At 41.6% G+C, this 12,875-nt stretch overlaps 1 protein-coding gene and 1 long non-coding RNA gene across 6 annotated transcripts in view; one reads left to right on the plus strand and one right to left on the minus strand.

Annotated features, from left to right (window-relative positions):
* LOC147577248 (uncharacterized) overlaps positions 1-12,737 on the minus strand; it is a 33,147-nt gene extending 20,410 nt beyond the window's left edge. Inside the window, exons 1-2 of the long non-coding RNA XR_015240075.1 lie at positions 9,293-12,737; positions 5,976-6,074 (exon numbers count right to left, since the gene is read on the minus strand). This is a non-coding gene — a long non-coding RNA (uncharacterized LOC147577248). The remainder of the gene's footprint in view (positions 1-5,975; positions 6,075-9,292) is intronic.
* KCNAB1 (potassium voltage-gated channel subfamily A regulatory beta subunit 1) overlaps positions 1-12,875 on the plus strand; it is a 415,847-nt gene that overhangs the window by 381,352 nt on the left and 21,620 nt on the right. For all 5 annotated transcript variants that reach the window (XM_025912884.2, XM_025912881.2, XM_025912882.2 and 2 more), the window contains one exon: positions 12,733-12,818. In XM_025912884.2, coding sequence (XP_025768669.2) covers positions 12,733-12,818 — 86 coding nt within the window. The remainder of the gene's footprint in view (positions 1-12,732; positions 12,819-12,875) is intronic.

Consider the following 12,875-nt stretch of genomic DNA (forward strand, 5'->3'; position numbering starts at 1 on the left):
CAGAGAGGGAGACAGAGAATCGGAAGCAGGTTCCTCACTGTCAGAACAAAACCTGATGCAGGGCTTGAACTCATGAACCATAAGATAATTATGGTTCATGATAATTACCTGGGCTGAAGTTGGATGCTCAACCGACTGAGCCACCCAGACGCCCCAGTTTAGGTGCATTATAAGTGCTAAATTACTGTTCATTGTTATTCTTAATACTCCAGAAGACAGAAGACCGTTATATTTATGTGAGGGAGCCTCAGAAAATGTGGCATGGACATATACAAAAGTTCAGAGCAAAAAGGACTAGGTCAAACTAGGGTTTTGTGTCTAATTAAAGACCAGCCCCCAAGAGGGACAATTCATTATAACTTTTCAGTCACTGACCCCATTCTTGCCGCTCTTTGCCTTACAACTAGGCAAGCCTTTCCCCTGAAGCACAAGGAAGTTGGCTATGTGTGGAAAAGGTGGATATGGGAGGGTGACGGGAGCTGGAAAAGCCACAGACTAAACATAAGACATTTTCCTTCCATGTCAGTTTTACTCAAAGACGTGTAAAGAAAAATATTCTTATTGTTTTAAAGCAAATACTTTATAGCATGGTGTAGAATAGCCATTTGCATAAGTTTTTATGGTAAAGGCAAATCTGTCTAATAACATTTGCTGTTGTGGCCACTTTGGTGGCTCATGTGTTAGAAGCGTTTAAGAAGCATTGTCTTACCCTGAAAAAACTTGGTAAATTCTCTCTTAGCAGAAGATTCTAATAAGGAAAGTCAGGGGAAACATCCATCCTTGAGTGGGGAATGGGGAAGAAGGTGAAAAACAGGAAAGAAAGCCTGTAAGAAAGAGATTAAGGGCTTCAGATACAGACAGACAACATGTGGAACAGTGAAACAGACACAAGGAAAAGAACATGAGCATCCCAGGGCAGACCCAGGGGGACAGACTAGCCTCTTGCCACATGGCTCTTGCAGTGAAAGTGGCCCAGCCACCACTGAGCCGGCCTTATGTTTTAACACACAGAGCAGCAGGTGCCTCGCTTTAAACATGAACAGAGTGAGTTTTCCCTCTTTACCAGGTAGTTCACTGTTGAAGAGCTGAGAAAAATCATCCCACTCCACCGTATCACGTTTAGAAGTTGCCTTTTAGTTAGTTGTCTTTGGTTAGTTACCAGATACCTGCCAAATATAGATAAGCTCTGCAGAGCCAACAGGGATTTGGGGCTCCAGTAAGTGGCATCTGCCGTTGGAATGGAGGCTTTGGCATCACTGAGATTAAGATAGCATCTTCTCTCAGATGTCTCCCGTGGTGGAACCAGGAAGTAAGGCCAGCTCTACATCTTTAAAGAAGCAGTAAAGATTGCTTCCTGTTACAGCATAAAATGGATTTGCCAGTAGAAAATCTCATTAGGATAAATATTTTTTTTACTCTTATCGATCCTCTGCCAACCTGCTTGCTTTATTCTTACATCGACAAGATAGAATTCCTTTCAGAATAAAGTTAAAAGCGTGTCCCAAGGAGCTGACACTCAGACAGCTGTATACACACAAAGCTCCAGACGGGATAATAGAATAAGCAGCTACAGGTCGGGATTCCACATCTGTGTGGCCAATGACGGTGACATCTCACAACCGAAAAGATCAGAAATTCAAGGCTTGAGTCAGATATCTACAAGGCAATGGCAGAGGCTCCCTGCTATAAAAATATTCCACTAATAATGAATATACAAATATCAGGCACCACGTAGGATGGGTGGGGGTTAAGTTTATTTTTTAGTTTCTCAATGAACATTTGGAAACTGTTTCTTAGTGAGTTTTTTGATAGTACATACCTAAAGGCCTATTTAGGCCAGTTATTAACCCTCTATGTGCTTCAAATAGCAAAGCCAAAGGAATGGGCATGAAATATATAAACATGGATGAGGAGAAAGGGAAAGAGAGATTTTGCTTCATTTTGTTTGAGTATGAGGATCAGTGGGTGAGGCTGGCTTTGGCGAAAAAGTGGAAACTTGGTTTCATCAAGTTTTTCATCTTTCTGAGCCTCAATTTCTTCAACTGTGAAATCGAAATGTAGTAATGCCACCTCAGAGGGCTGTCGTAGAATTTAGATGCAATGATCTTGATAACATGTCCAGGATAGAGACCAGCGAATATATAAGTACTCAATGGAGTTAGCCTTCTTCCTGTCCCTCTGTTTTTGTCATGCCCAACCAGTCCTGATCAGAGCACAGTGGAAATTGTGGGTTGTCTGCTAAGTAATCATCTCTCTTTTCTCAGATACCCAGGTTTTCCTGTGGGTGGTGACCCTGCCCCCAAACCACCAAGTGACCCATAGGAAAGCCGCTTCCTCTCCCCTTGCTGGTCCTTGGTTCCGATGTGGGTTCTGGGTTACGGTAAACCAATTAGTCCCTTTTTTACCTTTGGTGAGAGTCAGTGGTTCACGTGCCCAAAACAGACTAATCAGAGTGAATCTCAGGAGTCGGAACACTGAGGCAAAAGGGCCCTGCTAAGTATGGACAGGGAAGCACATGGCCATAGACACTGCTGAGAGCCACATTAATGCTACAGAGGAAACCAATATGGGGATAGCAGAGTGAGAAAAAAGTTGGTCCTCGGTGATTTGTTGGAACAATCAATCTGAAGCATATATAACCTCTACACTTGCAGTGACAAGAGCTGGTAAATCTTTTACAATTTAAAAACTTTCCATTGAGCTTTTAATAATTTACTTATATATTAAAAAAAAAAAAAAACCCCAGAATCTCATACATCAAGAAGCTAGATACATCCTCATTCATCAGTAAGTAAAACTGCAGATCAGGAAATACAAAGATGATCATTCTCAAAGATATCATCTTTAGATCGTTTGTATATTATGGCTAAATGCGGGGGTCTCTATAACATCTATCTTATCTTTCTATGTGTTGCTGATTAGGTTTTATTGTCATATGCCAGAATTATCTTCTACCATAATTATTCCTGATATATAAGAAAGTTTTCACTTAGCTGGTTTTAAATTAGAATAAGTTGGTTCTACCAAATAAATCTACATGGCAGGTTAATTTTTTTTTTTTCATTTCTGCATACATTTCATAGATCATTCATTCTGTTACATTGACTGGGGGGAAAAAACCAGGTTATTTAAAGTCAGGTGTTCACAGGCATGTCACCTATGGCAGTAATGAGCAGCTGGTAACACCTGCTTTAGAATTTTCTAGACCAAAATTATCTTGGCGTTTGCTGTAAACTAAGGTTTGTGTTACCCTAAAATTCATATGTTGAAACGTAATTCCCAATGTGATGGTATTAGGAGGTAGGACCTTTGGTAGGTAATTGGGTCATGAGGGTAAAGTCCTCATGAATGGGATCAATTCCCTTATAAATAAGACCCCAGCAATCTCCCTCATGCCTGTGAGGACATGGCAAAAAGATGGCTGTCTATGGACCGGGAAGTGAGATTTCACCAGACACTGAATCTGTCAGAGCCCTGATACTATATTTCTTAGCCCCAGACTATAAGAAGTGAATGTTGTTTAAGCCACCTGTGGTATTTTTGTTATATGTTTATGGTATTTTTGTTATAACAACCTGAACAGACTAAGACAGCCATGTTCTATGATAAAATCTGTGGGGCTTAATTGGCAAAAGCAAAACTTTAGAAGTTTTGGCAGAAGGAAAGAAAATCTTTTCTCTAATTTTAACGTTTTCATTTGTATCAGAGAGATATCCCACGTCAGAAAAAGACCCATGTTCAAACTATAAAAATTCCTTTTTTAAAGATTGACTAGTGACATTGTCAAAGGGAACTTAGGCTGTAGGCTAGTTTCCTACAATCCACTGATGGTATAACTTTTAGCTTTACAGATGAAGATGTAAGTTAGGTATTTAGGAAATTTGCACAACCCTGGAATTTCAGTTAACTTAAATGTTTAAAAGTCTGTTTATTCGTTGCCTTGCTCCAAACCAAATTTAAGGCAATGGGTTTATTTACTCTCATTTTTAATTTTTTAAAGTGAATTGGAATTCATTCCACTGTTCACAAATCTGTAGAATTTGACATATATAAGCACAGCACTGTACTCATCGTGGAAGCTACCTCCTTTTCATCAGGACGGAAATCATCTCTTTTTTTTTTTTTTTTAATTTTTTTTTTCAACGTTTATTTATTTTTGGGACAGAGAGAGACAGAGCATGAATGGGCGAGGGCAGAGAGAGGGAGACACAGAATCGGAAACAGGCTCCAGGCTCTGAGCCATCAGCCCAGAGCCCGACGCGGGGCTCGAACTCACGGACTGCAAGATCGTGACCTGGCTGAAGTCGGACGCTTAACCGACTGCGCCACCCAGGCGCCCCGGAAATCATCTCTTTACTATCATTTACTATTAGCCAAATATAGGTATTACAAACTGATAGTTTGGAATAACCTCATTTTAGTAGGAAATAGTAGGGCCATATTTAGATTATGTTGAAGGAAGAGGTAGGATTTTATGAACCACATTCTACATAATTATTTCTTGGAGAGTATCATCAGGCTGTAGTGGCTAGGTGAAAAGCTGGAAAGATTGGAGGTGGTGATAAGAGAATTACAGGGAAATAATGAGGATATAGCAGCACCGAAAGAAAGTTCTGTCATTGCCTTAGGCAAGTCGCTTGGCCATATTTATCTAAGTGTAAAATGAACAGTTGCTCTTTTGCTAGGGTTCAAGGGCACATGTCTGGTGGAGGAAGAAATAATATTAAAAGCATACAGCATCGCATAGCTTCCCCGCTCTGTAGGGGGAGCTGAAAAAGAATGAGGAGACCCCAGAACAGCAGTGTCTGTTCTGGAAAAGCCACAGCAATTTCAGGCTCTTGCTTCAGGGAGCTGCTCTTATTTGCAAGTTCTGCAAATGGGAATTTTTGGTTCTGGAGATTTATTTCGTTTGAGAGGAGGTGAAAAGTGGAAGGGGAGAGAGGCATCACAGAAGGAGGTGGGGAGATGCCATGGAACTCAAATCCAACTAAATTATCTCTCAGCCTCCACCCATTTATTCTTTCAAGGTGGATGTTTGGCTAAAGATGGCCAGGCCTTTTTACCACTCCTACATAGGTGGTCCAGTGACTCACTTTGGAACTTATACGTACTTACCAACTGCTGTTTTTGTTCAGGTCCTTTGGACTTCAGGTCAAAGTGAGACTAAAAGTGTCCCATGTCGGTAACTTATTCCACATTTCAGAATAAGATCCAGAAATCACATCTGGATCAGAGGCCCAGTTCTAAGTGTCCAGGAAATACAGTGTTTGGTTGAGGACCATGTGCCCTTTAGGGACAGGGTAGCTGCAGGGTAAGGATAATGCATTGTCCTTGGAGAGATATAGCTTCATTCTGGGGTCAGAGTTTTGAACAAGGTTTAATTTGAAAAGTTTTACTGACTTGTCTCAGTCCATGTATCACTTTCTAGTCTCTTGAATCTTGTCTATTCTGATCATTTTGGCCTATGTCTTGACCCAGAATGCTATTCTTTATAAGCTATCTTGTGAAGACCACTTTTTTTCTGAGTTTCAACAGATGCAGACACAATCCCTTCTTTGGCTCTTTTTTCAAAGAGTCCTCAAATTGCAAGTCTTTCTTCAAGGAAGCAAAAAGAGCTTACATTTCCCAAGTCATTCATACACATCACACAAGAATGATAGTCATCATGTATTAAATGCAAAGGGCTGGATATAACCACACACAAGGCATTTCATGTTCACAGATACACAGTGGAATTAAGCAAACACCCTATTATTTTTCGGTCCCCAGCCCACCTTCTCCCACAGTGCACTATACACAAAGCCTTCTAGAACTTCAAAGCTAGAAGTGCCCTCATAGACTCTGCTAAGAACTTGCCCAAGTGACTCTTTCTGAGCCTCAGCTTCTTCACCAGTGAAATGCAAGTTAACATATTATCCACCAAAACAGGTTTAAGAAAGATTACCTGTGTGCTCAGTTAATATCAGTCTGCTCACCTGTGTTGAAGAAACTGAGATCCAGCAAGGTCAAGGGATATTCCCAAGGTAGTGACAGTGATGGGACAAAACCATGTCTCCTGAATCCTGGTGTGTGCTCTGTGAGGCAAAAAAAAAGTCAGGCTTTCCTCAGTCAGCAAAGCTTCAAGGCTGAACGTGATGTACTCCATTGTTAACATTCCTATAAGACAGGATAGTTCTCTGTCTCCAGACACTCAGTTGGGCACTGAGGGAGGATTCTCCACAGCCAGGAAGATAAAAGATTGATAAAGCAAGGAGAAACCTCTAAGCCACAAAAAGGCACCATTATAAACCCTCCACCGGAAGTTTCTGAAGTTAAATAGGCAAATAAACAACGGTAGTTAAATAAACAAACAGCTGGTTTGGAGTAAAAAGTGTGCCCAAGTTTAGACTTATTTTTTTTTATTAGTGTCTATAACTCCTTGGATGAAACCAAGCCTCCACCATGGTCCTCTCCTCTGAAAAAAGACAGGATCAGGTTGAACCATATGAATGAGACTATCAATAGTGAACCATTTCTGAATTCTAACAATGGCAATTTCATTCGGTTGAAAATATTTGTGAATTAATCTACAACATTGGTGTTTTAAAGCGGTACCGTTGTTTGCTAGGGAATATCCTTTTTGTCTTTTTTATATTGTAAAAGTATGACAACACGTTTCCAGAAATTTCCAGGAATCTTGGAAAATGGAGAACAAAATTATGTAGAGTTCCACCATATAGTACAATTATTATTTTGTGTATTTCACTGTTAACATTTTTGTAAGCATTTTTGAAATATTTTAAATATACCTTAATACAATGAGCTTCTAGCCTGTTTCCTCATCTAGGGTAAGAGGAAACTGCACTGGATTATCTCTGAGGTTTCTTTTGTTTTTATTATTCCGTGTCACTGTGGCCAGATTAACTTGAGTCCATTTTATTTGATCAAAACACTAATTTCTGCATATTTTTATCTGTGGTTCTTATGGTTTATTGTTCATGCAGTATAACTATTTGCTTACAACTTTCAAAGCTATTGGGTACATTTCCCATGAAAATCAGTTTAATGTAAGCAACTATTTTGTTGTATAAGGACCAATTAAAAAACATGTTTATCAACACATTTTTTGCACTCAAGATAAACAATTTTATGAAGTCCTTTACCATAAAATACATACTTTAAAATACAGATGACCTACATTACTGCAAGAAGAATGTCAACATTTTAATTTTTTTGTAACTAACATTTTGTAACTAAAATCTGAGCCTATTTGAGAAGAAACAACCAGGGCCACATCCTGCTTGCTTGTTTCTCATTTGTGTTACAATTTTAGATTTCACAAATTGATCTACACACATTATCTCAGGTCAAGCTTTGAAGAATGCCACGGGATCAATGTCGTCCTCACTTTACAAATGATGAAATGGAATACCCCCCGGAACAAAACTGACTTGCAGCATTTATAGAGGGCCAGCTGCGTGCTAAGGATACAGAGAGTAAGAGAGAGCTGTCTTTGGCCCTTGGGTCAAAGAATAATGAATGTTTCAACCTGGAAAGGAGTACACGGAGAACATTTAACAACGTTTTTCAATAGCTTAGAGAGAGTTTTTTCAATAAGCTTAGAGTTTCTCAAACTTTGAGGTTTTAGAGCCAATGAAAATAACACAAAGGCCTAGGCACATGGAAGTAGGCTAGGATCTGGAGCTTTGCCTTTTCATCAAATTCCTTGGGTGACTTCAATTTATACCAAAGTGTGTGTGTGTGTGTGTGTGTGTGTGTGTGTGTGTGCATGCATATGCGCATGGATGTCATAGTGACTGTTTGCATGTGTACTACAGCAAATAATTAAAGGTTAAATTACAGTATGAAGCATTTAGATGAAAGAGCAGAAGAGGAAATGTGGGAGGAAGTTTATACACCGTGTAATGGCTTACTTAGGAATGGGATGAAGCAGTGATTCTCAAAACACACCAGAATTGCTTGCAGGGCTGCTTAAAACACAGACTGCTGCCCGCCCCCCCCCCCCCCCCGAGTTTGTAATTCAGTAGGTCTAGAGTAAGACCCTGGAATTTGCATTTCTAACAAGTTTCCAGATGCTGTTGATGCTGCTGGGGGGCCGGGGGGCTGCGGGGCAGGGAGTACACTTAGCTAAGATTGGTATAGACAAGCACAGTGGTTCTAAACCCTGGCTGCACTCTAGAATCACCTGGGATGAGTTTTTAAACTGCTGATGCTGGGGCCTCACATCTAAAGATTCTGATATAAAAGAACTTCAGTGGAGATCCGATAGTATAGTTTTCATGTTGTAGTGTGTTTTAATGTGCAGTCCCTGATGAAAACTACCACTTCCTGGAAAAGCAGAGGGAGTTGCATTCTGTCCTGGGTTGCCAGATTTAATCGTGTTTGTCCGCATATCCTTTGCCAGAGGCAGGTGCATTACAATGCACATAAAAACCTTCCTAACATCCTTTTCCCACCTGGAATGCATGCTGTGACAGGGGTGCTTTTAAACCGCATCTCCAGGAGACGGGAGTAAAACCACCTAGACTCAGTTGATTTTTTTCTTTCAACAATGCTGCCCTCTTGTGTCCTTAAACAGTAGAATTGTGTAAAAGCCCCCTTTAGCCATATTAGTATGGCAAGTTCTTGCTACATGGCTAAACAACTTGGGGGATTTTTCTCTGATGGAAGGAAGGAAGGAAGGAAGGAAGGAAGGAAGGAAGGAAGGAAGGAAGGAAGGAAGGAAGGAAAACAAATTTAACATTCATTAAGTTTAATTTTTAATCTGTGGCAACATGAATCTCCAACTGCGGCCCCTCAGTTCTCCCGCCATTTTTGCCTGCATTCAGTGCTGCAGCCTCCTGCAAGGATAAGAACTACCAAGAGTTCCTCATTCCGCCAGAGTCAGAAGCCCAACAAATCCAGGAGGAGCAAGAAATTACCAGCAACTAAAAGATTTGGGGCATTAGAAAGTCTTGCATCGGCTTGTCCATACTCTGAACCACTCATGCTTACCTTGTCCTCACACCCACCTCTTTCTCACTTGAGTGATAGCTTATTGGGAATAGAATCCGTCGGGAGCTCCCATGTCTTCCCCCAGTGAGTTTGACAAACTTGTTGGGGTTCCACCATCTGGAAGAAGTGTCCTCTGCACCTCACGGGTACTTTGCCCGTCCTCTATCTCACTGTAACAAGTCTTTCTCTCCCTTCTGGCCCAGCCCCCAGCAGGGATCATCAACAATCCCTCCCCCACCCCCCACCCCACCCCCCCACCCCTGCCCTTTTACATCACTCCAATGGGACACAGGCTTACTTTTCACATCTCCCATCTTCACAATAAATCTCTCCTTTGACCCTCAGTACCCCTTCAGCCATTGAGCCATTTCTGTGTTTCATTCACTTCCAAACTTGAAAGAGTCTACTCGGGTTATGCCGAAAGCCTGTCTTCCCCACACCCCTTTCTTCCATCTGCTCCAGCCTGGCTGTGGTCCCATCGGACAACTGACACTGAAACAGTTCTTCTCATAACCTACAAGGACCTCCCTACTGTTTGGCCAAACCCAGCAGGCACTGTTTTAGTGACCTCTGATCTGAACGCTCACAGTGTTCCACTCTGTGGGCACAGGTCCTTCTCAGAGCACTGTCTGCTCTTGACTCTGAAACATCCCATACCCTGGCTTCCTTCCCACTCCTCTGGCAGCTGATAAACTGGAACCCTGCAGTGTCCCCTTTGACTCCTGGGCTGGCTTGTAGAACCTTTTCTGTTTTCTTGACAGACTCCCCGTATGTAGGCTCATCCACTTCTGTGAATTTAAATACAACTAACAGGCTGATCACTGATAAACCTATCTTCTCCTGCCCAGGTTGCTGACCCTGTCGTTTGTCCACTGATTTCTACCTGATATTTCCCCTTTAGGATCTCACAGGCATTTCCATATGTTGCACGTCCAAAGAGGAACTCTTGGGGTGCCTGGTTGGCTCGGTCAGTTGAGCGTCTGACTCTTGATTTCGGCTCAGGTCGTGATCCCAGGGTTGTGGGATTGAGTCCCGTGTCAGGCTCAGCACTCAGCATGGAGCCTGCTTGGGATTCCCTCTCTCTCTTTGCCCCTCTCCCCCACTCACTCTCTCTCTCTCTTAAAAAAAAAAAAGAAAGAAAGAAAGAAAAAGAGAACCCTTAATTTTTCTCTCTAAACCTGTTGCCCCCTCAGTCTTCCTCATCCCTGCAAATGGCCAGATATCTGGGGGATCGCCTTGATTCCTTCCTTTCCCTCATTTGCTACATTCAGTCCATCCTCAAGTCTGGTGGATTCTACCTCCAAAATATATTTTGAATCCATCCATGTTTTGCTGTCTTTACTACCACCACCCTCATCTCCTGCCTGGAACACTGCATTCCTTCCTGAAGATCTTCCTGCTTCCTGCAATCCCTCCCCCTCACAACAGATTCCCTATAGCAGAGGCAGAAATAGTGTTCAAAAATGTAAACTTCATCCTCTCATTTCCTTACCTAGAGAATGCTAACTTCCCATTAAACTTTGAATAACATACAAACAACATGGCTTGCCCTCTGCCAACTGTATCTTCTACCCCGTCCTCCTTCCTTCCTAAGTGAGCTCCTGTCACAATGGCTAGACTACTTTTTTGCTAGAACTCACTCAGCTCTGTCCTGTGCATGCTGTTCCATCTGCCTAGAATGTTCTTTCCTTGCGCTTCACGTGGCTGGCTCCTTTTTTATTCTTGATGCCTACACCTTCCTCCTTGGGGAGACCCTCCTTGACCTCATTCCTTATGTCAGCCCCCTGTTTGTTTTCTTCATAACGCTTCACATTTTGTAATTACTTACTTGTGTATGTCCCCATTCTTTCTCCTCTCAACTCTAAACTCCCTGAGTCCAGGAGCTCTGTATGTGTTTTGCTGACAGATGAACCCAGCAGCTGGCCCAGTCCCTGGCAAATAATTAGGTTTTCAATACGTGTATGGTGAATAAGTGAATGAAGGTACAGGAAGTCACAGCCGCCACTTGACTTTAACTGCTCTTGTCAAAGCCTCAGTGACAACGATGTGGCCAAGCCATTAAACTGTCCTATGCTCGTTTTACTGATTATAGAATAGAGATAGGGGAGTGTCTTGGGTTCAATTTATTCCCTGTTAACCTCATCCGTATTTACCAACATGATTGATTCACCACAATATCCCCAGCACCCGGCGCTACAGACACTTAATGAATACTGCTGATGGAATGAACTCCTGAGCTCTGAGTGAAACAGGATGTGAAAGGAAGGGGGCCGGTGCAACCGTGGAAGTGTCGGAGCAGAGTGAAAACTTCTGGGGAGAGATTTAAATGATGGCTTTCTACTTCTAGAAATGTTCATCAAAAGCGCTCATTTCCATTTGTATAATAAGAGGAAAATGTTTCAAGTAGCTTTTTTTTTTTTTTGTATCTCATTTGCTTTATAAGGGAGAAGGAACTTAGAGTTTTAGTTGCTGGGTGATTACTGAGTTATTACCTGATACGTAGGAGTCTCTCGCCAAGAAAGAAAAATATTTTTCTTATCAGCCAAATTCCACCTCTGTTGAGAAGACGATGGTGAGTAAAAGCATTCCCATCATCCAAACAAATAAACCAAGGGCAATTTAAAAGCCAAACAAGCAAGAAAGCCAAGTCTCTAACCCTGGCTGTTTCACTCCATATCCTGTCCCCTACCCATTTAGATACCAATTTGCTTGTGACAAATAAAATAAGAATATATCCACTTCAACTCAACTTTGAGACAAGGATTTGCTTTTTCTGAAAGACATGTACCCTACGGGTATTAGTAGGACAGAGAGAAGCATGAGGCCTGCAACCCCTTGAAAATTGTCAAATAACCTGGCATCCTAGGTGTTTTGACCCGCTTTGTAAAAGAAATCCAGCCATGTCTTTGACTTTTTCCACGCCATTGAGCGTGAGGTTCTCCATGGTCTCTGGTTTTGTATCACATCTGGCTGGTGCCAGGAGAATTAGCTCAACTCTAGCTCTCTGGGGAAAGGATTCATTCTCCCGTTTAGGAAATGTGATGTCAAGCTGAAAGAAGCTGATGAGCAAACTCAGTGGGGCCACAAACAGGCCCCGGTGAAACGCATCACATGGATGTCTTAGAATAAAGTTTAGTTCAAAGTGGTCAAGGACAGGGTGTGCCATTGTGGGCTGGAAGCCACTGTGGCTCAGCTGTTTGTTCAGCATTTAATATGTTTATCTTTCTGCTAAACACATTGTTGTTGAGTCATCTCTATTAAACAGACACCCTGTGTGAGGCCCAGCTCTGCAAATCCAACACACAAAGACAGGCCTTCTATCCTCAGTGACCTTACATTCTACATAGTCAAGATAAATGCTTCCTCTTCTTATTTTGGTGAACAAGGTACCCAGGTTTTGAGAAAGGTTTAATCATATGTTCTTTAATCAGGCCAGCAACCATGAAGTAATAAAAGTAAAGGAAGAACTTAAAGTGGTCATTATGTTTTTAATATCATTTAGTGGTATTGCTGCAAACCGAAAATGGAAAGTCGAATTATCCAAAAGTACCAGCAGCCTCCGCACCGTCAATATTTCATGTTAGACTTTTATGTTGTCACCAGTGTCAAAGTAATTCTATTAATAAAACAAATAATTGCATTAAGCTTCTAACATTTGGGCAGGCGGAGAAAAAAAAAAAAGATCACATAACTCTGAGAATTAGAGAAACTAATGAAATGCTGTTTGGGCTTCTACAGAAATTGTTCGAGCCATGACACATGTGATAAACCAAGGAATGGCAATGTACTGGGGGACCTCCCGGTGGAGTGCTATGGAGATCATGGTAATTTCATTTCTGTTTTTAAACGGCCATTAAATACCTTATTATTATCTTTCAGAT

The sequence above is a fragment of the Puma concolor genome, chromosome C2 (genome assembly GCF_028749965.1).
Source record: "Puma concolor isolate L17-30 chromosome C2, mPumCon1.1.hap2, whole genome shotgun sequence".
In the NCBI taxonomy this organism is placed as follows: domain Eukaryota; kingdom Metazoa; phylum Chordata; class Mammalia; order Carnivora; family Felidae; genus Puma; species Puma concolor.